Consider the following 23,862-nt stretch of genomic DNA (forward strand, 5'->3'; position numbering starts at 1 on the left):
ATTAATATGCTTGGTAAGAATAATCTCAAACGTATAGAAATGCGAAGTTCAATGAAGGAGCCCAACCCTGTCAACCGACTCAACTGGTGGTAAGAATTACATCAGTTTCTGCCCAAGTGTTGGAAGGAGTTATACAGGCTCATTACACCATTCACTATTCCTTGTGTCGCGTCTCCTTGCCCACTCATTGCCCCCGCTTACGTCCACCCGATTACGTGCATGCGAATGTGTGCCTACCGTAGTGCAAAACCCCGTCTTTCAATATTCGGCCCATCATAGCCCGAGCCACGCGGTGCAACCCCGTCGTTACACACGGCCGGCTTTCATCCGGCGCACTATAAAATGCAATTAAGTTCAATGAATTTACACTAACGACTGGTGTACGGCAGGAGACGCCAATTGTGTCCACAGCAGAAATAAGGGTGCCCCCATGCACAAGGGACAGCTGCGGCACGACGTCAGCTCAACCATTGTTCCGACTGCAGCCAGATCGCCCATTCGCAACGCATTTCCTTTCGTCGTTTCTTTGGAAACGTTTTTAATCGAATGTGATTAAGTGCTGCAAGGTGAGCGACAACTGTCATTCTTCAGTATTCTTGTAAAGCTAGCAAGTGCCGGGTGTAGAGAGCTGCAAAGGTGCGAAGTGCGTCGTTTAGCTGATGCAATCCGACGGCCGATCTGTACAATGCCGATTGTCAGTGCCTTTGAACGGAAACACTGTTGAAGTACAAATTCGTTTATCGCTATACACACGTACGTTCGTGCAGTGGATTGTAGGTGTTGGGATGACTCAAACATCATTCAAGTGGATAGACGTGTTCCAGCAAATATGCACCCTGGGCACATCGGTACTTTGGCACTCTGGCTGTTTCTAATATTTTCTTCCGATGTCTCTCGGAGCCGAGTGTCGTTCCCACTGGTCAGAAATTCGAGTGACGATATTCGTCAACCAAAGGTCGTTCAGATAACGATGGACTAGCGTAAACAAATTGATCTCTGGAGATCTGTGTTGCTACTGTCCATCGGAACACAGCGAGACTGCACCGATTGTTCAACAGCAACTGTTTAACTGTTGACGGCATGATGCGATTTATTAGCCTAGCTTTCGGTGCGCTTCCGAATCGAAAACGGACATCACTGCCCTCAGTCAACTTCAGAGCTGGTTGTTTATTTTAGCCATCGTTGCCAAACGTACACATTCCATTGCTCGACATTTATTGCCCAATACAGCTGGAAACTCGGCCACTGCACAGTAGAACGGATTTTCTGTAACAACTTTTTCATTCACCCACCATTGCAGGTGCATGCTGGCGATTCAGGCGAACTCCCTCATTAACCCTAACGTAAGCGCTAAACTTTACTCGTTACCTTCTGCAATCAAATTAGACAGCTGTGCGAAATGAGAAAACTTTTTATTTTGCCGATACACAATTAACGGTGACTACGGTGCTAGAAGAACGGCTTCACTTAAAACTCTAATTCAAATGAGACGGGATTTACACGACGGTATGCTATTTATTTGTAAATTTTATTTGCTGCTTCTGGCCAGCAAACGCATTAGCAAAATATTTAATCGGCTTAGAGTTTTTGAATGTTATTGGTTTGGCAAATCCAAAAGTTCGTTTAAGAAATAGATAAGTACATGGATTGGTTTGGGGCATTACGCGCTGGGCGGCCACCGTTGCCAAACGGTAATACGGAGTTCTTGCTGTTCTCGGATTCGCCAGCATAGATTATCCTGCTTGTAATAAATGCTGCCGCGCGCAAGATTCTTGCTTGATTTGTTTGTTCTTCTCCGTACACAAGCTTCCAGTAGCAAAACCGCGATCTGATATCGACAAAGGAACGCACCCTTATTACATCTAGGTACCATCAGCGCCCTCTGACGTTTAGGTAAGATCTTGCCAGACGGAAGGAAATTTACACCAGCGGAGCTTGCGGAGAGGGCACCTTATTACGGGCGAGTTTATGGAAAAATCAGCAGCAAAAAAGAAAAGAAAATCAACATCCCACAAGCTTCCCAAAGTTGACCAAGTTTTGTAACAAAATTGCTCTAAGTTTCCTCCTGCTCGGACTGGACCACGACCCGATCGCCACGCTAGACACGCGGCAAACATGGATTCGTCCCGCTTCTTCCATTTACTAGGTACGTGTGTACTCGTGTACTGACGGTGGTCGTTTATTTTGAGTTGGCTGAGAAAAGCCAAATCATGCATTATGTTTAATATTGAAGTTTTTCGCTTACCACAAACCAAAGCCCCCGTTTCCGTTCGCCCTAGATCCGCTCCTTTATGTGGCTTGCCCGAGGGCTAACGCGCGACGTGCAGGAATGGGAAGAATGCTATCGACGAGGCATTAAAGCGAAGTGTGATTATGGTTGGAGCGCACTGGAAGGGCATACCAAGAACTCCGCGTCCACATCGGACCAAGATGGCTCGACCCTTGATGAAGATTGCGCCATCGAGATATGCATTTCGCACTGGGGTTGGGAGATGCCTTCTATGCAAGAATCAACTTTCGTGAGCACACGGGTAACGTCGTGCAAAGGCACACCGAAACGATGACTAATCACTTTTGATGAAGTGATTTGTTGGTAAATGTCATCGAGTTGAGGAGCACCCCAAATGGCCTCCATCTTTCGCCGACCGGCCAAAGGCGAAAGTCAACCGGAACACATGCTCCGCAGGGATATTCCGGAAACAACTTTTCAATCACCCCTAGCGTGGGTCAACCGGTCTCGATGGAAGATTGATCACAGCCGAACGCTAAACTTCTTTGCCAACAAATCAACCTCCCCGAACAGGCCGCCCGATCCAATCCGGCCGCGACATCGACACGAAACATCCGTCCCCAGTGAGTAGCGTGCCTATCGCATTCCTTCGTGCCCTACCGATACAGCGCCAGGATACATATCGAGGGGGCAGGGGGGGATAGAATCCTCCAAGAAGAGCGGAGCAACAAAAAGCAAAACTTGTCCGAATCTGCCCATGCGACGCCGGCATGGCGTGTTTGTTTTAATAAAAAAGTTTTTCGATTTTGACGAATTAATTCATTGCCGAAGTTTGACGGCTCGTTGGCCGGTAACACGGACGATCCGGGCTGATCCGGGAGTGGAAATATTGGAGTGATTTTTTTGCCTGAGCCGCATGCTGCCGCTTGTTGTGTTGAAATTTGGCGTTAGTGTATATGCCGTGTAAACCAAAAAAAAAAAACCCGAACACGGACTATTAGGCGACAACGATCCATGCAAGGATGTGGCTCCTTGTTGTCATGTGAGATACCAACGACCAACACCAGAGAGCGAAGGATAAACATACGACGAAGAAAAAAAAAAATGGTGCCATCCACAACACAAAACCGAACCGAGCGCGAAATGGATGGTTTAGTTGAGCGTGTGTGTGTGTGTGTTCACGTGCGCCATTTATTTTTTGTATCCCATTTGCTTTCCCAAAGCACACTGTTGGGCAGCTCCGATAAAGAGATTGAGGAGCTACTAGAGAGCAAGCGAAAAACGGGGGGATGGAAAGCATAAAGCAACAACAACAACGCCGTCCTCCGAGGCAGCCGAAATTTCACCCCACTAAACCAGTACGGACTGTAGGCGCTGGGCCTGGACCGGAGAGACAAAGGACTAGGAATAGCTGGACCGGATCGGTATGGAGCAAACCCTAGGCTGGTATGGCGGGCAAAGTTTTGCCTTTTGCTTGCTTGCTTGTTTGTTTGCCTTCTTCGGTATTAATTCGTAACGTTTTGTTTGTAGTTTACCGACGCAGGACCAGTGGACAGACGCAGATAAGAAACTTTGCACCAGTCGACGGCTCTTTCTAGACTTGGCTCGATTTTGAAATATTTTTGCCGGCTTTTGGTTTAGTTTTAGAAGTTAGAACTTTTTATAAACAAAACAGAGTCTTATCAGAACCGTGCTTAGACGCAGTTAGAAACAACACATTGAGAGACATATTTATATTCCCCCTAAAGAAGGATCAAACTGGGGAGCATCTAAGATACGCATTGCATCGGTGATGCCAAATCGAACATTTACCTTCACTCGATGACGCCGGCTTTCCGAAAATTCTTAAAGATGGCACTGCAGACGTGGTCGATAAAATGCTCTTTACGGTGGTGCTGGTCGTAGTTGTAGTGGGCGCAACAGGGATGGCCGACTGGACGTAGTTCACAAGGATAACACTGATCAGTCCAAGTACGATGGCTACGCGTAACTTCATCATGGCTACCAGATTCGTGGCCACCTTTGCTGGAAAAATCAAATCGCTTCTCGCTGACTGGGAGAACGAATCCACTGGCTAGCTGCACACTTCTGGCAAGAATTATCTGCACCGCTCGGTGTTCACCTCAACGACCTTGTTTTGGTTACGCGTGCCAGTTACACTTCACGCTGCGGTGTCTAAATGTTTCCTATCCTCAATCGCACCACGGACGCTTCCCTTAATCTTGCACTTGCGTTGGACCGGTGATGATGTAAAGTAAGTGCTATCAATTCATGTTTTACTTTTCTCACATGGGCTTATCGGTTGGCAAGCCGCTGCAGAAACTACCGTCGTATTCACCGATGGTCACACTCACTCATGGAAATACATAGACTTTTCTTTTCATGCCACAAGCCACGTGCCCGTGCAACGGAAGAGACAGGCTGTAGTGAAACTGCTTGGCGCGAATGTCACGTTGTTACGGGCTAACAACTTTCACAAAATTAATCAATCTTTCGCAATGGCGCGGCTTGCTGGTAGGCTTCACCGAATGATGCAATTACATCTCATAGCACCTTTGCTAGGTAATGCACACTCACACCGCACTCACGGCAAAACCTGACGTCGGGAACAGCTTTTCTATTTATTAGAAGATTAAAAAATTAACATCCATTAAGTGTGTGAAGGAAGATGGCTCTCCTAATCCATTCGGCGAAGCATTCAGTGGAATGACAAAGAAAGTCATCAAAACAACAAATCCAGCAGCTGTTGAGGACCAATCGGAGCGGCACACCGTTAAATAATGCACTCAACCGGACACATGCACGTTAATCGCCCGAGTCTTCTGATGCTTTCCTAATCCTGATTAACAGCCAAATCTATTTCTCAAAATCAAAACAGTACACTCACTCACACACACTAAACACCGCATGCACCTGATTTTTTTTTTGTTTGCTTCAGGCGCAACGACACAGTGCACAAGCACGACTAAGAATCTCACAGTGCGTAGCTACCGATCAGACTTTTCGTCATTGCGCCACGAGATGCACTAACAAACTGAACCTGTCCTCGACAAACTGGCAGACGCCGTCCATACCATTGCCTAGGGTTGGCCTGTCGAAGGGCTGGGCGACTTTCAGGGACGTCGCTTATCATCGATTTTTTCCCCTTTATCCCAGCCGACACGAGCAGGCTCTCTGGGCTCTCTCCGGACTGTGCCAACGCAACCTATGCTGGATGCTGTGGCAACAACATCCTGCTCGCTCTGCTCTCGAGCTTGCAGACTGCGGGAGAGCATCGCATGTTCTCTAGGCTTATCGATGTGGGCTCGCAGGGCATCCGTCCTACGTACTTCGATGAGTGAGAGAGAACTTGGCGTGTTATCACTGCTTCCAAGCATCGCACCGCCTAGGAGCGGTTTAGGGCGAATGAGTGCCTTCCAGCTTCCAGTGGCAGAGGCCTCAGGAGAGTCGAAGCGATGTGAGATGAAGTGTGAACTACTGAGCGTTTCACGTTGAGCGCCTAGGCTAGATAGATAAGAAATGGTCTAGTTTATGTGGAGAAATGTGACGAGAGGTTACTTTCGCTCGAGTCTTCCATCCCACAGCTTCATGCCGTTGTTGTCCCAAGATAAGCGACACGTGTACATAAACACAATGCTTTTATGCAATATCGGTTAGGATAGTTTCACTGATATGCGAACGCCCGGATGAACTATGAATCTGTGTTCCCCAGGAAATTCCAAAGTAATTTATTTAAAATATAATTTAATCGCAACAAGGGCTATATTTTTATCAAAAAGAAAAACATATCCGTTAGAGAGATGTTAGGGAAAACCTGGCGCTCACAACCAGCACTAAATGAAATAGAAAGCATTGCACCAGAAACAGGCAACAACAAGCAAAGCACATGTCTAACAAGCTGTTGAATCTGATTATTTATTCATAAACGCATCACCGAGACACCCATTTCACGTTCGCCCGATAAATGCGACCACCTTCCGCGAAAAGTGTGTCCCTCGCCAAACGAGTCTTCAGAGCCCAATCCCGAATTGGAAACCTGACGACCCGGTTTTCCCTGGTGCCACCACATTCACCGCTGCGATGTTTTGTTTCTACCAGACAAAAAGTTTCGAATTAGCCGTACCGCCGTGTGGTGTATTGAAGCAATCAGGTAATGGGTAATTTTTACACTCAGCAAGCTTTTCACGCGCCAAGGTAAACAGTAGCCCAGCTGGTATGGTGCACGGTGCCAACCGTACTGTGTTTTCCCCCAGGTGAAACAACACAACGACGGTACAACACAAAAGTCACTCACGTTCCAGTGAGCGAATTTCGCACCACTTTGCGATGCTATAAAAGAGTGCTCCATAATAGGGAGACGTGGCGTGTAATGGAGGAGATTCGCGTTTTCTGTGCTCCCGTTGCGATAGCAACCTCACAAGAAGAACAAACAAAAAAACAAGGTGCCCCCCAAAAATTATCCTGCTTCTGTTGGGTATTTTGGAAAATTCGTGTCAACTCAGATGGAATTGGGAGAGGACAGTGCAGGTGAGTGCTCCAGACTCCGGCGAAGCGCGTTTTCCCCGCGTGCACACAGACTCGGCGTAGTGTAATTTTCTTTGCACTCTTTAGTCCGCTCTCCATACAGCGAAATGCTTCTCTTTTATTCCAGCTAATGGCCCTTGAATTAGGAAGATTCTTTATCACTGAACAGCGTTTTGACATGTTGCTTCAGTTTTTTGTTTATATTATTGTGTTGTGTTCTTTTTTGTGTTGGTGCTAGATTTTTTTTTTCAATTATCGATACATCTCTCTTCTTCTTTCTTGGCACTACAACCTCGAGAGGTCTCTGCCTTCCAGGCTTTCTGTGACTTAATTTTACCCTTAGCAAAGAAGTCAGCCCTGCTTACGGGGAGGCGGTCTGGATGGGATTTGACCCCCGGTCCTGCCATGTGAAGACTGGCGCCATTATCGTCTCGGCCACAGGACCGCCCCTAAATTATCGATACATTAATCGGGATAAATATTCAAAAAGGCAACGATCGGTGAGATGCTTAAGCTCAATGTAAAATGAAGATTGTGAATAGTAATCATGAAAAATGATGTCCCATTCGACAATTAGATGACATTCATTGGATCGCAATCGCGCGTTCAGAAAAGGTAATCAAGTTGTTCTAAGTACCCTTGAATAAGTTTTCCATTTTTTACCTATCGGCGCGAGTACAGTGCAAGAACAGGCAAGCAATGATGAAAGACAAACATAATACATTGAAAACTCAACGGTGGAAAAGTTCTGCCGGGTGAAAAGAAAGAAGCAACAAGGCGGTGATGGTGGAAATCGGATCAGGTCCTTGAAACACGCTGACATGTTAGGGCATCATTAGTACGAAAACTTTGTTTCCCGCTGGATGCGTTTGCCAGCTCACAGACGCACAGGACGCGGCAGATGATGAACACACTCGAGGAGGACGCGTGCGTAAGGAGTGTGCGTGTGATTCCAACTTCCTTTTTTTGTGTGTGTGTGTGCTCCTTTCGCTTCTCGATGTTGCTAATAAAACCGTAAAACAACTTCGGACTTTTCCCCGAGCATATTACGCCCATTTGAACCAACATCACCTCAAAACCGGGGACACACTTTCCACACTTTCTGCGAATGTTTGCCTTCCGACTTCGAACTACCGAAGGATATTCTTCATCCTTATCGTCCTGCCGTAGAGGCACGTGCTGAAGAGGGTACCGGGAGGTACGATTCATCTTTGGTCCCGGTTTTTTGTGTTTTCTTTGGAAAAGACCAAAACCATCCTAACAGAAGCCGTAGCTTCACACACAAAAAAAAAACACGATATTCGAGGACCCGAAGTTTGTACAGGCCGGCAGGCAACAGACGCGAGGATTATCTTTTACGGAACAAGAAATTCAATCAATGTCAACGATGCTTCCACAACGTGTTGTATGCCCCTGCCACTGTTGCCCACTTGCTTTGGCCGTGTTGTCTTCTCGGATGAATGTATTGGAACAATTTTTGCTTGCCTTCCTTTTTCCCTGCAGGTTACGCTATACTTTAACACTTCAGAACCGCTGTTTCGAGGAGTCAACGCAGAATGAACTTAACCACCACCTTACATGTGCTTCAGCACGCTCCTTCAGCAGCGTGTTGCTAAGCTTCGTAGGTGTCCTTTTTTGTGTCTTCGCGTGCTTCAAATGTCAAATATCATCAGGACACCTGTGAGTTCCCTGTGGTGGTGAAGCAAAATGGAAATGTATTACCAAAAAGAAGGCACCGATAATGTATGTTTCCCATATTGGAGGTATGCGTGTTTGCTAAACCGTACCTGAGTAGATAATGCTCTATGACAGGGAACGAGAATTAGATTTTTACTAAGTGCTTCTAATTTTTATTCGCAAGATGCATAAAAGGTGCCAAAGGAGCTTAAATAGAATCAAAATTCAGATCTAAGTTAGTAGAACTATTTGGACATTCAACTACTTGTTGGATGTTCTCATAAACTATAATGATAGGTTTTAGACAAACAAATTCTTTAATACTAAGACATTTTCCCTTCAGACCTCACTTCCAGAAGCAATTCATATCAGCTCTAGAAAAAAAAAAAACACACAAATCGTAAAAATATCAGCCCACTGTTCATTATGGCAAACCATCCCCCGGTGGTTGGTGATAAAGCATAAAATATTCACAACATGACGACACACCCGGTACATGTCCGTGCTCGCCTTAAAAATCGGCACGAGCTCATGTCCAACGAACCGTGCCCAATATGGCCATCCCGCGGCGGCTGGAATGTTTTCGATGGTCGCACCGTTTTCCATGCCTTCTTTTTCTCATTCTCCGAATCCATCAGCCATCAGGTGTGGATGTCACCTGTGCTGCGAGGAAACGGTTTTCCAACCAATGTGCTCGGGAAGGACTGCGTGACAATCTGCCCAGCAGAGAAGAGAGTAGAGTATTTTTTCCCGACGCGTATTCCATTCACTGCTCGTCTTAGAGTCTCGCTGCTTGTTGCTTATTAAATTTTCTATTCACTGGTAATTTATTCCAACATATGCTAATCATAGTCGCAGGAAATGGATCTCACCAGAGCAGAGTGTAGCCACCAACTCCCCCGTCATACTTATCCTAACAAAAGTGTTTTGTTGAAACTGTCAGCTTCTGCTAACCTAATAGATGTCCTGGGAAAGTATGGTTCCCCATTCACAAACCGGTCCCCAACGGTGTGGAGTGAACAAGAAATCATGCAAAAGATGAGTTTCACACAGCGCGAGATTGAGGACATTCTTCCCGAAAAAGTTACTACATTTCTTTTCCTCTCCTCTTCCTGCACGCTACTTTGACGTCATCCCCACCGGTACTCCGGTCCGGTTTTCAGCTTTTCAGCCAAAATGTTGAGCAAACGTGTAGGCTTCGTTCGTACAGTGAAAATACTTTTGGGACAATATCGAGATGCACGGTTCAAATCAGATTCTTTGTGAAGTTTGTTTTTTTTTTCGTCTCATTCTCTTCAACTGCAAGCTATTGGTAACCAACGAGCCTGCTCATTAACATAGAGTGGGTTTCAGAATCTGACGTTCAAATTTGTTCAGTGCGTGTGTTTCTGTGATCAGCATTATATCCGCCAGGCTTGTGGTTTTTTTGTGATGAGCCAAGTCAGCGCACCAAAGAACCCTTTCGCTCGCGTGATAGAATCTGATAACTCACGTGAGTCTCAAAATTTGACATTTCAATCCGCACGTTCGGTTAGCGTGCTATTAAGCCTTCCGTGGAAAAACGCCCGCAGTGCTGGAGCTTGTATGGGCTTCGGGCTCTTCGTGTAAACCTTTGTGTACGATCAGCGTTTTCAAATTCCTAGAACGCGGCTCATATTAGCTGCGATGCTGCTGGAATATCAAGACACACACTCTCTCTCTCTCTCTCTCTCTCTCTCTCTCTCTCTCTCTCTGTTGTGAAAGACAAGCACCGTATGTATACGCCATCATACAGGACTGATTAAAGTGCTGCAAAATGGCAGCACAGAGGCCCATTCCAAGATTGAGTTTTATACTACGGCTCAAATTTGAGTTGAGGTTCGTATAGTGGTGATGAGAAGGTATCAAAATACTTGTTAATAATTCCAAAGAATTTTACCATACATGTACAGTGACGGACAATAGATTAAGGCCTCTTTTATATTCCGTTTTCAGACCACTGCTTTAGATACTTCTATTAGCTATAATGAAACCAACATCTCTTTGATGTTCATTTTGATTTTGTTTGAAAATACACAAAGGATTGAGTAAGAAAATGAAGTTACCGAACACAATTGATGCGTTTAAGCTGAACACTGCGTGTAAAACGGCCACAGTACTCACCACGGCACAACAAAGTCATTCTGCTCCATGTCAACACGCACGGCCAGATGTTGCGTAGCCCGTAAAAAAAACTACCACATTACCCCCTCAGCTTAGATGCTCGATCGCACTCGCCCGTATTCACCATCAGATTTTCATCCATGCCGATCCAATCCGATTCTCGTCTCACCAACAGATCCAGGACGGGTTGAATATCTGGATTGTGTCAAAGGATGTAGCATTTTTCCGAAAAAAAATCAGCGATTTACCCCAAAAGTTAATTTATTTGTCTACCTAATATACATGGGCCATATTTTCATAAGAATTACAAACAGATACCAAGAACCGATTTATTGAATGATCCAACGATAAAATCGTTTTGAATATTTTTGCATAATTTTTAACAAAAATTTTATTCATAAATTTTTATTTCCGAACAGGCAAAATTAAATTCTGCATAACACAAAGCATTTATCGCAACAATAATGGAAATTTTAATCATACACATCGTAAATCTCGTTCGCGACTGTAATGAATCATGAAATTATACACTCTTGCGTACCGCACCGACGACTCATTCCACCCGCTGGAACATGACCTACCGTGTAATGATTGTTTTGCGCATCGTTTCTGTTGCTTGTTGTTTGCTGTTCTAGCGCAAAACAACATGTGCGTCTTTAAAATCATTCCGATTAGCGCTGGTGTCGGCAAACACCAAATACGGATGCTTCAATGTTTGTAAATATCAATTTCTCAACTAATCACGCATCACGCAAGCGTACTTTCCGTCTACTGTGACTGGGACTTTTCCTATCGCGTACAGTTGCGAATGGTCGTAAAACCTATATAATTTGAATGTTGTGGTTTTTTTTTTTGGTTTCGCTTTTACCCTAATCTAACCAGCTGCACTGACACTCATTCTGCTTCGTAATAGGCCACGCGGTGCTTCATTAAAATCACGTTTGAAGATAGTGCCAACCAACCAACATGCGAACACATTCCTGTTTAGCCGGCCGGGTCCTTGGCACTGGGCGATCCTTCGCTGATCGGATTCTTGGCTATCCTGCCCAGCGGTTGGGCCGCGTGCTCACTCGCAATAGAAAACTTTTCGCGAAACTCAATATCAATTACGCACCGACCGCACCGAGCCAAGACTGTGCCTTTTACCGCCGACCGCAACGCTACCATAGCCGGGGGCACTTTTTGTGGCGAACCCAGCCATTCTCTGCCGCCACACAAACCATTTTCCACTCCAGGATTCGCCCAGTGGTGGTGGTAGTATGGAGGGAAAAGTTTGCCTCGTGCCTGCCATCGCTCGTTTTGACGGTTGTCGTCGATCCTTGCGGGAAACCACCGATGGCTAAAACTGAACATTCGAGTGGTAGAAATTGATGGTGGTGGTGGCGGTGGTTTGATGATTTCGCGAAAGCGTCATTTAGGGAATTTGAATTGATGAAGCTTTCCAGCTGCATCAAGGAAAGTCACCGAACGGGAGTACCGGAAGAGGACGTCATGAAGAATGTCGTGCGGTTTTTGCCCCAAAGCGATTTGCTCGCTACACACACACACATATTGGAGCTTGGCTTTTGCAAGGCTATGATTATAATTCCTCCATCCCACATGGCTGCTTATGATTCTGCCAAATCAAAATTATAATTACAAGAATGTAGTATCATGATTCATTATGGGATTCAAGGACGAAAATTGGTACCAACTGTTAGGTAGCATCATGTCTTCTCGCAATATATGAGGACTCTTAGATCCCGATGTATATTTCACGATTAGGTACATTTTCACCTTACATTATGTTCAATTTGACACATCAACAAATCTTTTAATTAGCGCTTAATATTACAGTAAACAGCTCTCCAAACTACGCACTCCGTATTATCCAGATAACTCAGATATCACAAGCCGTATCCATCGCTCAACGTTCTAACATTACCAAACCCAATGTCCCCAAGACCCATCAACACTATCATGCACTGCATAATCTTTGTTGTCATCGACGCCCTCCGGAAAGCGCACCGATGACGAAGAGGTTGCTTAATTGTGAAGCCATTTGAAAGACTAACCACCAAAACACCGACTCACTCTCGAATGGTCGGTTTCCTATTATGACACATAATTATATGGCCCCCTGCCGCAGCTAGTTGTGACGGAAAGGGACGGGACAATTTTCCCACGGGAAACCAAGCGTCTGTGGCTTGCGCCACAAGTCTCGATGGACCGTTTTCATTTCATCAACAGCAGCATCATTCTCCGGGCTGGCCATCAACATTCGGCTGGTGACCCGAAGCCTTTCCAGCGTCATCGTTATGGTTTGGCAAACGATGGTTCCGGTATGGATCCGGCCACACTTTTGCACATCCCGGACGTACCGGTCCGGTGCAGTCCACCGAGCAACAGAGTACTCACCCTTCGCGACATTTAGTTTGTGCTTTTCATGCATTATCTATGCACCTCGAACACCGGACTAACAAGCATAAGTCGGTTAGACTCCGGTATGGGGTCTCTCGCCTGCTCTTCCCCATCCATCCATCCGTCGGACTTGGTTGCGGATGACCGCCAGCCATACGAAGATTTCTCCTTGGAGAAACACCGCACCGCCTCTCCTAGTTGTGCGCTATTTTAGGAAGATTGTGCTTCTGATGATGAGTCATTAGAAATTTAGATAGCGAAAGGATTGAATTGATGGACGAGGAGATGCACATCGGAATATGTTGTTCCGGCAGTGGCTAATTCCAATTAGCCGACGACATGTGACACACGACGTCACAGCGTTTGCATAAATCATCATATTATCCCATCGGATGCAGTGTATGAAACTAATCACATATCGGCTGCAAACCATACACGGCGTCGGCGTGGGTTCACTCAAAGTCGCATCATTCCTGCCTATTCACAGCCTCCGTCCGATGAGCCTCATTTTCATCCTCCCGCAAGGCACGCCAGTCAGGGAAAGCACCAGGGCACCTAAGCGACAAGGAGTGCTGCTAATTAATTTGCTGCACCATGGCCAACGTATTAGCCGACCTCCACCCGAAAAATCGCACCCCGATCGTGCAGATCATAATTATTTCAAAACCAAGGGCCAAAACGCGGTCAAACCATGCACCGACCGGGGCCAGTTTGATGCTTCCCTGCCGTGGCTTAAAGCGACCCACATATCGATCGCGTTTTGCGTGTTCCAAGCGCAAAATAAAACCAATCACCGGACAATCAGATCATCTTAGACGACAACTCCACACAACCGGCAACCGTCTTCACCGCGTGCTGCTGACGTGAAAAGTTCAGCTTGACCGAGAAGCCACCGGAAATTTCATTGCGATTTGTGCGCTCTGCGCTTTCCCCCACTAACCTAGAAAGATAACCAATTGCAATATGCGCACTTTGCTTCGGCCGTCCTAAAAAGGGCACGGATCGAGAATTGCGCAACAGCACGAACGGGCTACTGGTGCCGGTGGTAACACATTATGCGGAAGTTAACTGGAGTGTGTGGGGCCGACGACTAGACGACGCGAGATTGATTACCAGGGCCCGTGGCAGAAAGAAGCTAATCATAAGAGTGTCGGTTTAAATGGTCAGCGAAACGGTCGTTGCAGCGCGAACTTTCCATTACTATCTTGAGCCGCCTGCTGCTGATAAGTGATTAGCTTAAGCAGTCCGCTGTACTTGTCGGGCGGTTCGCTTGCCGCTGTGCATCAGCTGTGCTATTATTGAAAAAGAAAACGAAAACCAGTTGTTTTCCTCGCAAAAGAAATTATTTTTTGCCCAGAATTACGTGTCAGCAGGTTTAGCTTGAAAAGTATGTTCGCTTCTTAAGGGGGAATTTTTATATTTAAGAGAGATTGTTACAATCTTTGATACAATGTACGGGAAACCTGCGGTAGCTCAACGATGCATCAATACATGACGTGTGGGAACGTACTGTGCCACCAAAACTATTCTCCATTGAAGCTATGTTGAATTAGACTGAAATGTACTTTGGACGAGGTGGAAAATATAACTACAAAAAAAAACTACTCCATGGAGAAGCCTCCTAGAATTTTACGTCTAAGAAATTTCTACTTCTTCGTTAGCACTACACTTCGAGAGGTCTCGGTCTGCCATTTCTGGCTTTCTGTGACTTGATTTTACCCGCAGTAAAGCAGTCAGTCTAACCTTCGGGGAGGCAGTCTGGATGGGACTTGAACCTCGGTCCTGCCATGTGAAGACCGGCGGCGTTATCGCCTCTGCCACCGGACCGCCCACAACAACAACAAAAAAAAAACAACTCCATGGTAATAGCCAGTAGCCTCCTAGAATTTTATGCCCAAGAAACTCTCAACAAAAATATTGTCTTTTGGTCCGGAGCGGCCTCACGATAATAACTTGACATCTCAGCCATGACTATCTGCGACATGACTGTTTAAAAATATATCTACACGTTTTCCAGCACTTGTTTAGCTCAAACCATTGAGTCATCAATGTGCCTCCGTTATCTTCCTCTTTCTTGGCCTAACGACCTCGTAGGTCATGCCTGCCATTTCTGGCTTACTAGACTTATTGTTACCGTATAGTTGGATAGTCAGTCCTCACTATGGAGGAAAGGCCCAGATGAGACTTGAACACCGGTGCTGCCGTGTGAAGACCGGCGCCGCTGTCGCATCTACTACCGGGCGTGCCTCCATTATCGGTTTACCCAAACAAATTGTCTTGGTCGCTGCGGAGATGCGTGTGGAGTCTTTGTCAACGCTACTACCAACAATAAGATAAAGTTCACAAGCGCCATCGAATGCTCACTTTGAGTCACACGTCACAAGGATCGCTGAGACATGGCAGGAAGAGATGCTCCAATCCCTAGATTCAAGTTTTACAAGGATAGTACCACCAAAGGATTAAAAAAAAATAGGGTGGCCGATATATCTACACTATTAGAATGACTCTTCTTTCTATGCAATCGATTTTCAAGAATTTGATCACTGTTTAAAACATTTTCACTCAGGGATAATTTTAGTTGCTCTATCAGGTTTGTGGTAATCAGGTAATCAGGTTTGTGTCTGAAAATTTGTACTTGTATGGGTAATTTCATAAAATCAACAAATATTACTTCTCCATCCCGTCTAAAGCAAGTGTTCCAATAGGCAAAAATATCATTACCCGTACGTTAATGATAAACGTGCCACGAAACATCAACCGGAATGCAAAAAAAAAGGTACAAATGTCATCGCGATCGTTTACGCCTTATCTGTCGACCGTTTTTTAGGCTTCTGGTTTCTTTGCGGTACACCGCGGAAACGTATCCAAAAAAAAGGAACACTTCACATACACATATATACACAAAATACATCATTTCGCTTTTGTATATGCCCCGACACTCGAATCGCACGAATCAAATGGCCACACATTTGAATAAAAGAAAATCCATTTTCCTTTTCACCGCACTCGTTGTCCTTGTATGTGTGTGTATGTGTGTGGTTTTTTTCCTTATATCCCTAACCAACAAGAAGGTTTTGCTCCGCCAAAATTCTATCCTTTCAACCCGGACAGGAACCGCCGCCCTTTCAATGTTTACGGCTTAAACTGGGAGCCTATAACATTGGCAACTGATTCTCCAAACACTAAACCCACTCTGCCCACACACACACATGAGATATTTTTCTATGCTGCCCCAAAAAAAAAAGCGGATGCAGAAGGAGCATGGTTAAACGCAAATGAATTTTAATGATGTTCGATTCGATTTCGCCTTTTTCCCCGAATGCCGGCTCGTTTCGACAACGAGCACGCTAAACAGTCGTCGAATGCGAAATCGAAATGCGGAAAGAACGAGCTCCGTCGCGTCCCGTTTTCCTTCCTCCTGTGCCTTTTTGCCACCTCTCCTTGGTTTTGACGCGAATCGATTTACTCGCCAAGAAAGATGGCACACGGATCTGCATATGCGACCCAAAGTGTTCCAACAAGCTTTTGTTAGCTTTTACCACGACAAAGACATCGTCGAAGACGACAGCTACATCTTCGCTTCGTTTTTTTTGTGTTGCTGCTCTCGTGTAGAAACGAAGCATTCTTAGTATGTATCATTTACAATCGGAAACTCACACGGATTCTAGAAATCAACCACCAAGCGACTCCACCGATAAAGACACTATTGACCTTTGTCATGGAACAAAATCGCATGGAAAGCATATCCGTTACTTTAAGAAGCCACTGAACTTTGACACACTACAATTAAAAAATAACTTATTTATTCACACAAAGAAAAATCATAACAGTAAAACGAATAATTCAAACTTTGGCAGTGCTATCAGGATGGTTGGCAATGAAAATATTCATCGCTTTCGCGAAATGTCACGAGCTTCAACGCTTTTCGACACGAAATGATCCCACGATAAGGACGAACGGCAAAAGCCCGAGGAAAAAAGGTAAGCAAACTTTCACTTCACTTTGTTCCCACCGGGAAAAAAAATAACGAAGAAAGCAAAATAGAAAAGTATAGTCAAAAAGCCATTTTACTTTCAGCAACGATCGAGAAGAAAATGCTTTCGTCGCCTACGATGGCCCTTTTACAAGTGGCCTCCTTTAACGTGCCATTCGAAGCTCGAATTCAAAGCTTGTTTTACACCAGCGAACCGGTGGAGGTGGAAAGCGGTATAACTTTACGACTCCCAGCGAAGATTTTCGTGGTCTCGAATGCTAGGCCGTTCCGCACCGAATGGCTGCGAGAGAAGTCAAAAAGTACGATTTGCGATTCTTCCAGCGAACGGATTTTACTGCTGATGCTGTTTCGCTGGCATCCACCATTGGTAACGACGCGGCGGACGGTGCAGGGAATCGCTCCGTCATGGGAGGGATTGTGAAAAGAAATGATGAATTTAAATTTCCTTGAATCTTACTGTGAGGTCGAGGTAAAAATTGGAGAAAGGATTAAGTCCACTGTAGTGCTGCTTTACTCAAAGGGCGTTATACATTCCGCAGTTGTTTGAAAGCTTTGAAGCAAGCGAAACAAAGCTTAAAATTAAGTTTTACAGCATCCGATATGACTAAAACCTAATAGAAATTTTTTTTTTAATCTGGTAAAACTAATCACAAAAAACAAAAATAAATTCTGAAAAAAACATTTATGGGTTTTTTCAGTTAGAAATATGCACAACTTTGTTAAAACGCCTTGAGGCACCCTGTGTTTTCGTAGACGCAGGCTGTCCCTGAAGTTATGCTATTTACCATACATGGAGAAATCTTGCGAATCATTCCAATACATGAAACAAACATTTTGCAATAAAAATGGCGATTTTAGGTAAACGATTACAGTTCTGTTTCAACAATAATCTGGTAAGTGAATTAAATCATTCATAGAAAAATGGTTATCAAATTTTATATCATTTTATATCTCTCATGTACGCTTTTACATATTTTTTGTAAAATGAAATAGAGTAGAAAAAACACAGAACCATCAAAACTTGTGCTATTTATTTTATCATTTACGTGCTTCTTTTTCATAAAGATAACATTAGGGTTACAGTGCCATGTATACTCTAGTTCATTGAATCGACTTCCGTGCACATTGCATACTTCTTGGCGGTGTTGAATAACAGCGTAATGCAAGCATTTTAAACCTTCCTTTAGAATCGATATTAGATGCTTCGTTCACAATTTTAAAAGCCGCTAGTTATGTACATTTAAACTATCTTTAATGCATATTTTTCAATCACAGATTCTTAATGCGTTAATTTGTTGGTTTATAGTATTATCTATAGTATCTCCTTGACAATTTCTAATGATAAGATACGCCTTTTCACAAGCGTTCAACGTTCTGCCTCGCAGTACATTTCGTATACAGTTCCTAAGGCCACGCTTGTAGGTGTCCTCATCGATGCAGAGACTATCCTTCACACGTTCGTACTGTTTATCCACATCAAATCCGTTGATGTCGTCGTAGATTCCAAGCCGCATCCCAAGGCACCGAAACACACAGCACGTAAGTTGATCGTCGGGAAAAATATCCTCTTTGTAAAGTGCTATTAAATCCTCGGGAATTTCCAGATCACGGGCACAGCTGAACAGGACAAAGTATCGGCTGTCTAGCGTAACTTTGGAAAAGTCCAATGTTTGACAGTTACTATCGTTCGGCCCCACACCAATGCCAATGAGAAGCAATGGTAACAGCACAAAATTATGTTTTACAGAAACCATGTTGTTGTTTACAGGGCAAAAGAATCACTGCAATTGTTTGGTGAGGACACTATATGTTTTATGGTAAAAACAGCCCATTCCAGTCTGTACCGGTGTGATAAGTCACGGTGCTGTTTCATTCTTTGTGTGTTTGTGTTTTTATTGGGCGTTCAAACAACAAATGAATAGACCTATGGCACTATGCACTAACAATGCGCACTAGCCACCAAAGCAGCTACTTATGTTTGTGCAATTGTTTGCAAAGTTTTATCGAAAACGTGTTCCATATTAGGAATTGACAGCCTAAGTCCTTAAGTCGAAAACAAAGGCTATATTTGTAGCAATGGGTAAACCACATTAATAGTGCGTTGATTTATGTGCAGAATCCAGAAAACAGATTAGTTGCTATATAGGAAATTAATTTATCTAATTGTACAGTGTCCAAAGTGCACGTGGTGCAATACAGGCAACATCAAGCAGGTTTTAGAAGAGGTCTAAAAAAAACAGAGAAGTGGGTCGTAACGATCATATTTAGTAAAAAAAAAAGCGTTGCTTTATCAAAATCAATTTTATTTGCAATCATATGTAAAATAAACTCTAATTGCCAAGAAATTATTGAAAAAAAAATTGTATAATTGTGGAATATTTAAGTTCTACCATGGCCAGTGTTTACAAATATTTCGGCATGCTTCTTTTTTCCCCTGTCAGCTCCTTCCCGAATGACACCATTGCAGTAACACATCAGGCAGTATAAAAGGTATGAGTCAAACAAAAACTGACGACCGAAACGTTGGTCATTATTCAATCACATCTGTATGCATCGAGAAGTCAAAGTCTGCTTTATACTACATGGTTTCCTGTTCCGGGCCTTACATTAGTTGCAGCTTTTGTCACGAACATCCCCAAACTAGATGGCCCTATCATCTGACAAAAACTGGCAGTGCATGTGTGTTTGCACCAAGCTAGAGAGCGATGCCAATCTGATAGAGTTGCTTCCTGTGATACTGCGCGAAGAAACTGCAACCAAGCAGGAGGCAGATAGTTTATACTACGCTTTTGTACAAACCGAATCGAAAACCATCTTTTTCATGCTTCCGTGTCTTCTAAATAGCGCACTGATCTCGCATCCTCGTATTTCGTACTTTCCGGCCGAGCGTTACTGCGGGTGTTACGAGTGCCCCCTAACGATGGATGCTTTATCACTAAGCGATGGACGATTTTTCAAACGAGTATTTTCCAATAACCGTCAGTGCCAGACGGTTGCCCTTGAGTGCAAAGAGGAATGCTCGTTTCTTGCGCGTCCCGAACCTTTTTACGAAATTGGTCGTCTATCGGTGTACGATCATTCCCTGGTAGCCCTTTTCTTCCACACACACACTCGCAGTACTCGTACTACACACCATGGTACGACTGATGGTAAATAGTGCAATGTCACCATGGCAGCTACCCTAACGAGCTGGCTCTAGTTGGTTGCATGTTTCCCTTCGACCTCTTGGAGCCGAATCCTAACAAATGTGTTTGGGACGATAGCTTGTTAAGTGGCCATGTGTCGGGCTGGACCTAGGAACGGGGATGGATGAGCATTCATCAACTACGTTGCATTCCCGAATTCCATTTGGTGAAAAAAAGGATCATTTTTAATACGTCAACACACTGAGCTGCACATATTTGGATGATGTTTTCTTCCTGTGAAAAGCGGATCACTAGGATTTTGTAAACATGCCGTACGGTACAGAGTTTGATGATGATAGTCTATACAAGAAGCGTAGTAATTTAATTTCAAAGTTTAATGAAAGTTGTATATTTTACACATTTTTCAGCCATGCTAAATTGAGGGATCTAATGGTAACTTAACGGGACGATCGTTTAGCAATTTCTGTTCTTTGGCACTACAACCTCAAGAGGTCTTGGCCGGCCATTTGTGGATATGATAAGTCCTCGCTAAGAAAGACCGGCGCCGATATTTCCACGGTCACCGGACGATCCCAATTAACAACCGATACTTTACCTTTAAAGTTCAATATAATGTGAACCCTAATTAAGACTATATTTCAGTATAGGTTTAACGACAGCATTGCACCAGCATGTAAAAAAGGGACGATAACAAGGGACATCGTGACAAATTAAAATAAATAAAACTCTAAATAATAAATAACAATCTATAATTGTATAGGCTACATGACCTAATTGGGCCTTATGTGATATAACATAAGAAGAAGTATTCAACAATCGATTGGAATACATAATTAGAGCAGCATTATGGCACAACAAACTCTTAATGAGCTACCACCACATTAGCACAGCAGACAAAGAATTTCCACTCAGGAATTGCAACAATTTGTGCAACTGAAGCAAAACACTTACTCATAACCCAAAGTTCTTATACCTTCCTGGAGAATGCACATAATGCAAACCTACTTTAGAAAACACAGAATAAGTCTCCTACCGAATGCAAGTTCTAACCAAAGAGCTGTGCACCATGCACGGAACAACAGATTTCGCTACTAGCCCAACTTTTCCCGCGGAAAATTCTTTCGTGAAGAATTGTTCATCCAACCATGCACCGAAAATTGGTTCACCACCCATTGCTATAGGAGAACGAGGGCTGGTCTGGTGGAAGTGATACAACTGTTGGGAAAGTTGCGCAGCGACCGACTGCGTCTGGAAACTTGCTTAGACAACAGGTGCACCATCATTATTTTAGCGTTATAGTGATATCATACACACTGATTTTAAAGCAACACTATTAAACAACTATTCAGCAATATTGCTGTCTTTTTTTCTATTCGTAAGCAACAGTCTAGCCGTTTTGCTGATGTTCTCTTGAAATGCAGCAAATTCCCTACTCTGTTCAAAAACAGTTGTCATTAACCCAACAACTGAGCTTATCAATACAGCACATGGCGTTTTTTAAGGGTACATTCCATTTTTGTTTTCAACAACCCCTTCACGCCATTCTCTAGTCAAATTTCAACTTGGAGACAGAAACAAAAAGAACAACACAACTCAAACGAAGGTTTCGGTACACATTATCAAACTCGTGTGCGGCTTCCTGAACAGATTTCACGGTGCTTCCCGATAAGACGATCGCCACAGTACCACGTCTACTGGTATGAATGATACCGGCCAGTGCACAGTGCAACCTGAAATATGCAAAACATCAAATTTTACACTATAAATATCCTGCTGCCTCGTAACGAATCTAGCACCACACAAGCGGCAACCATTGGCAGTGAAACAACGCCAACCAAGCACAGGCTCATCAATCAATTAGGTGGCGCAAGCATGAAATCTTTTGGAATTGGAAGTTTGGTAGTTTTGTTGGTGGTAGTGGCCGCCAGCGAAGCTTCCAAAGCTGATTCGCACATCTTCGGCCCACAACCGATGCAATATCCGGTGCCCGCTACCTCCACCTTTATCGTGTCCGACTTTCTGCAGTTTCTGCAAACGGCCGTGACCTGCTTCAACAAGCTGCGCATCCCGGAGGAACGCTTCCCGCTGTACCTTGCCGGCGTGTTCCCGAACTGTCCGGAAACGCAATGCTTCGTCCGGTGTCTCGCCGCCAACCTGAACCTGTACTGTGACGAAACTGGTTCCGACATCGACCGGCACTACCTGCAGCTGGGACTCGGGCAGGACTACAATTGCTTCCGCCAGAAGGCTGAACAGTGCCTGGCGGCCAACACCTCGCCGTGCAACGATCCGTGTGAGGCCGCGTACAAGCAGGAGCTCTGCTTCCTCGAAGAGTTCCGCAAGTACGTCGATTCTAACATGAACTCGCTCATTGCGGCCGTCGCTGTGGAAAAAACCGAAAACAATCTCGTCTACTACAACATGAACGCTCGTAACTAGTAGCCCGCGCTTCTTCGTCCTACGCCCAGCAACACACAAACCGGGCCGGGTGTGTGAAGTGAATGAAAATAAAGTAAAATTCATTAACGTAAAACAAACCTTCAACGGGTGTAAATATTATTTCTGGACGTTTATTGTAGCTTCCGCTCCGGATGACATCCGTCTGGGGTTTGAGGGGCACAACTTTCTTTTTTTGTCTACAAGACTTTCGTTTGTTGTTCACGCTAAAGACACAGAACAACAGCAACTCGGAGTTGTCGATGACCATCAAACGGAATTGTGCCATTTATTATAAAAACTCTCCCATTGACACTGACAGCTTGCAGTTCAACTGTAGTGTCTAGCCAGTACATATGATGCAGAGCAGCGTGCAAATAATCACCGCGGGAGTCCTGCTGCTCACGGGACTAACTTCAATATCGGCATCTTTCGCAGCTCGTGATCCGCCTCCTCAACAGCTGCGAGAAGCACAGGCAGCTTGCGTGAAATATTTAGGCATCTGCGAGAATCGTCTGGTGCAGTACAACAACAGCATCTACCCGTTGGATCATGACACCATGTGTATGGTGCGCTGTGCCGGCATCATTGTTGGATTTTGGGACGATAACCAAGGATTCAAATTGGAAGGCCTACAAAAACTCTTCCCAGAGCTGGCTACAGATGAGCGAGTCCAGCAACAAATCCTGAGCTGCGCAGTGCAGCGCATTGCTGCCTGCCCACCGACAGATACCTGTGCGAAGGCGTACAATGGGTTCCGATGCTTTCTTGAATCGCAGAAAACTGGCTTTGTAGTGAAAGAAAACCTTCCGGAGCAGCCCCCATCCGTCTTCAACGTGCAGGAATTCATACGATCCTTATCGATTTGTGGGAAAATCTTGCGCATTCCTAAGAACCTGCAAGATCTCTACCATCAGGGTGTCTTTCCCAATGACGAGAAAACGCGCAGCCTCATTCGATGCGTTGGCATCCGCAACGAGCTGTACGATGATGTGCTGGGACCTAACATTCCGCAACTGCACAAGCTGTTCGGTGCCGGTCAATTGGAGACCGAGTTTCGCCGGAAAGCTGAAATTTGTATAAACGCCAACCAACCGCTGCTGGATCCGAAAGACAAAAACGCCCAAGCCTACGGCAAGCTGTATCGTTGCTTTAGTAAGCCTTTCAGTGCATTAATCCGGGCCAATGCCATGTAGCTGACTGTCGTTTGTGCGTAAACAATAAACAGGGCCCTTTTACCGGACGAAACCACGCTATCACTCGTTTTGGTTGCTTTATTTTTGTGAAGCCCTGTACGGTACTTCCTGCGGGTG

The 23,862-nt window shown here is 44.7% G+C and overlaps 3 protein-coding genes across 28 annotated transcripts in view; 2 read left to right on the forward strand and 1 right to left on the reverse strand.

Annotated features, from left to right (window-relative positions):
- The window catches only part of LOC118504572 (low-density lipoprotein receptor), a 159,407-nt gene that overhangs the window by 87,632 nt on the left and 47,913 nt on the right, over positions 1 to 23,862 (reverse strand). Inside the window, exons 1-2 of one of the 25 annotated variants that reach the window (XM_036039209.1) lie at positions 5,122 to 5,268; positions 4,043 to 4,847 (exon numbers count right to left, since the gene is read on the reverse strand). The exons of 21 other annotated variants lie outside the window; for them this stretch is intronic. In XM_036039209.1, the coding sequence (XP_035895102.1) occupies positions 4,043 to 4,229 (187 nt within the window). In that variant the 5' untranslated portion in view covers positions 4,230 to 4,847; positions 5,122 to 5,268. Of the gene's footprint in view, positions 1 to 4,042; positions 5,269 to 23,862 lie in introns of those variants that run through there. 3 more of the 25 variants (XM_036039208.1, XM_036039210.1, XM_036039211.1) reach the window with 3 other exon arrangements.
- Positions 6,464 to 17,589, forward strand: LOC118504582. Of its 2 annotated transcripts, none has more exons than XM_036039230.1 (3): positions 6,464 to 6,757; positions 16,831 to 16,953; positions 17,051 to 17,589. In XM_036039230.1, the coding sequence occupies exons 1-3, from the start codon at positions 6,733 to 6,735 to the stop codon at positions 17,386 to 17,388; spliced, it is 486 nt and encodes a 161-aa protein (XP_035895123.1). In that variant the 5' UTR covers positions 6,464 to 6,732; the 3' UTR covers positions 17,389 to 17,589. The 2 variants fall into 2 exon arrangements, with proteins under 2 accessions (XP_035895123.1, XP_035895124.1); XM_036039231.1 differs by having other exon boundaries at positions 16,840 to 16,953.
- On the forward strand, positions 22,775 to 23,799 carry LOC118504578 (general odorant-binding protein 45-like). Its single transcript, XM_036039225.1, has one exon. It carries the CDS (start codon positions 22,906 to 22,908, stop codon positions 23,743 to 23,745), a length of 840 nt encoding a protein of 279 aa, XP_035895118.1. The 5' UTR covers positions 22,775 to 22,905; the 3' UTR covers positions 23,746 to 23,799.

The sequence above is a fragment of the Anopheles stephensi genome, chromosome 2, assembly GCF_013141755.1.
Source record: "Anopheles stephensi strain Indian chromosome 2, UCI_ANSTEP_V1.0, whole genome shotgun sequence".
In the NCBI taxonomy this organism is placed as follows: domain Eukaryota; kingdom Metazoa; phylum Arthropoda; class Insecta; order Diptera; family Culicidae; genus Anopheles; species Anopheles stephensi.

Bases quoted from the DNA above. Each gene is read 5' to 3' on its own strand.
- LOC118504578 (XM_036039225.1), top strand. From the start codon at position 22,906: ATGATGCAGAGCAGCGTGCAAATAATCACCGCGGGAGTCCTGCTGCTC.
- LOC118504582 (XM_036039230.1), top strand. From the start codon at position 6,733: ATGGAATTGGGAGAGGACAGTGCAG. The intron at 6,758-16,830 runs GTGAGTGCTCCA...AAACTTTGGCAG, and splicing joins ATTGGGAGAGGACAGTGCAG to TGCTATCAGGATGGTTGGCA. The intron at 16,954-17,050 runs GTAAGCAAACTT...TTTTACTTTCAG, and splicing joins CAAAAGCCCGAGGAAAAAAG to CAACGATCGAGAAGAAAATG.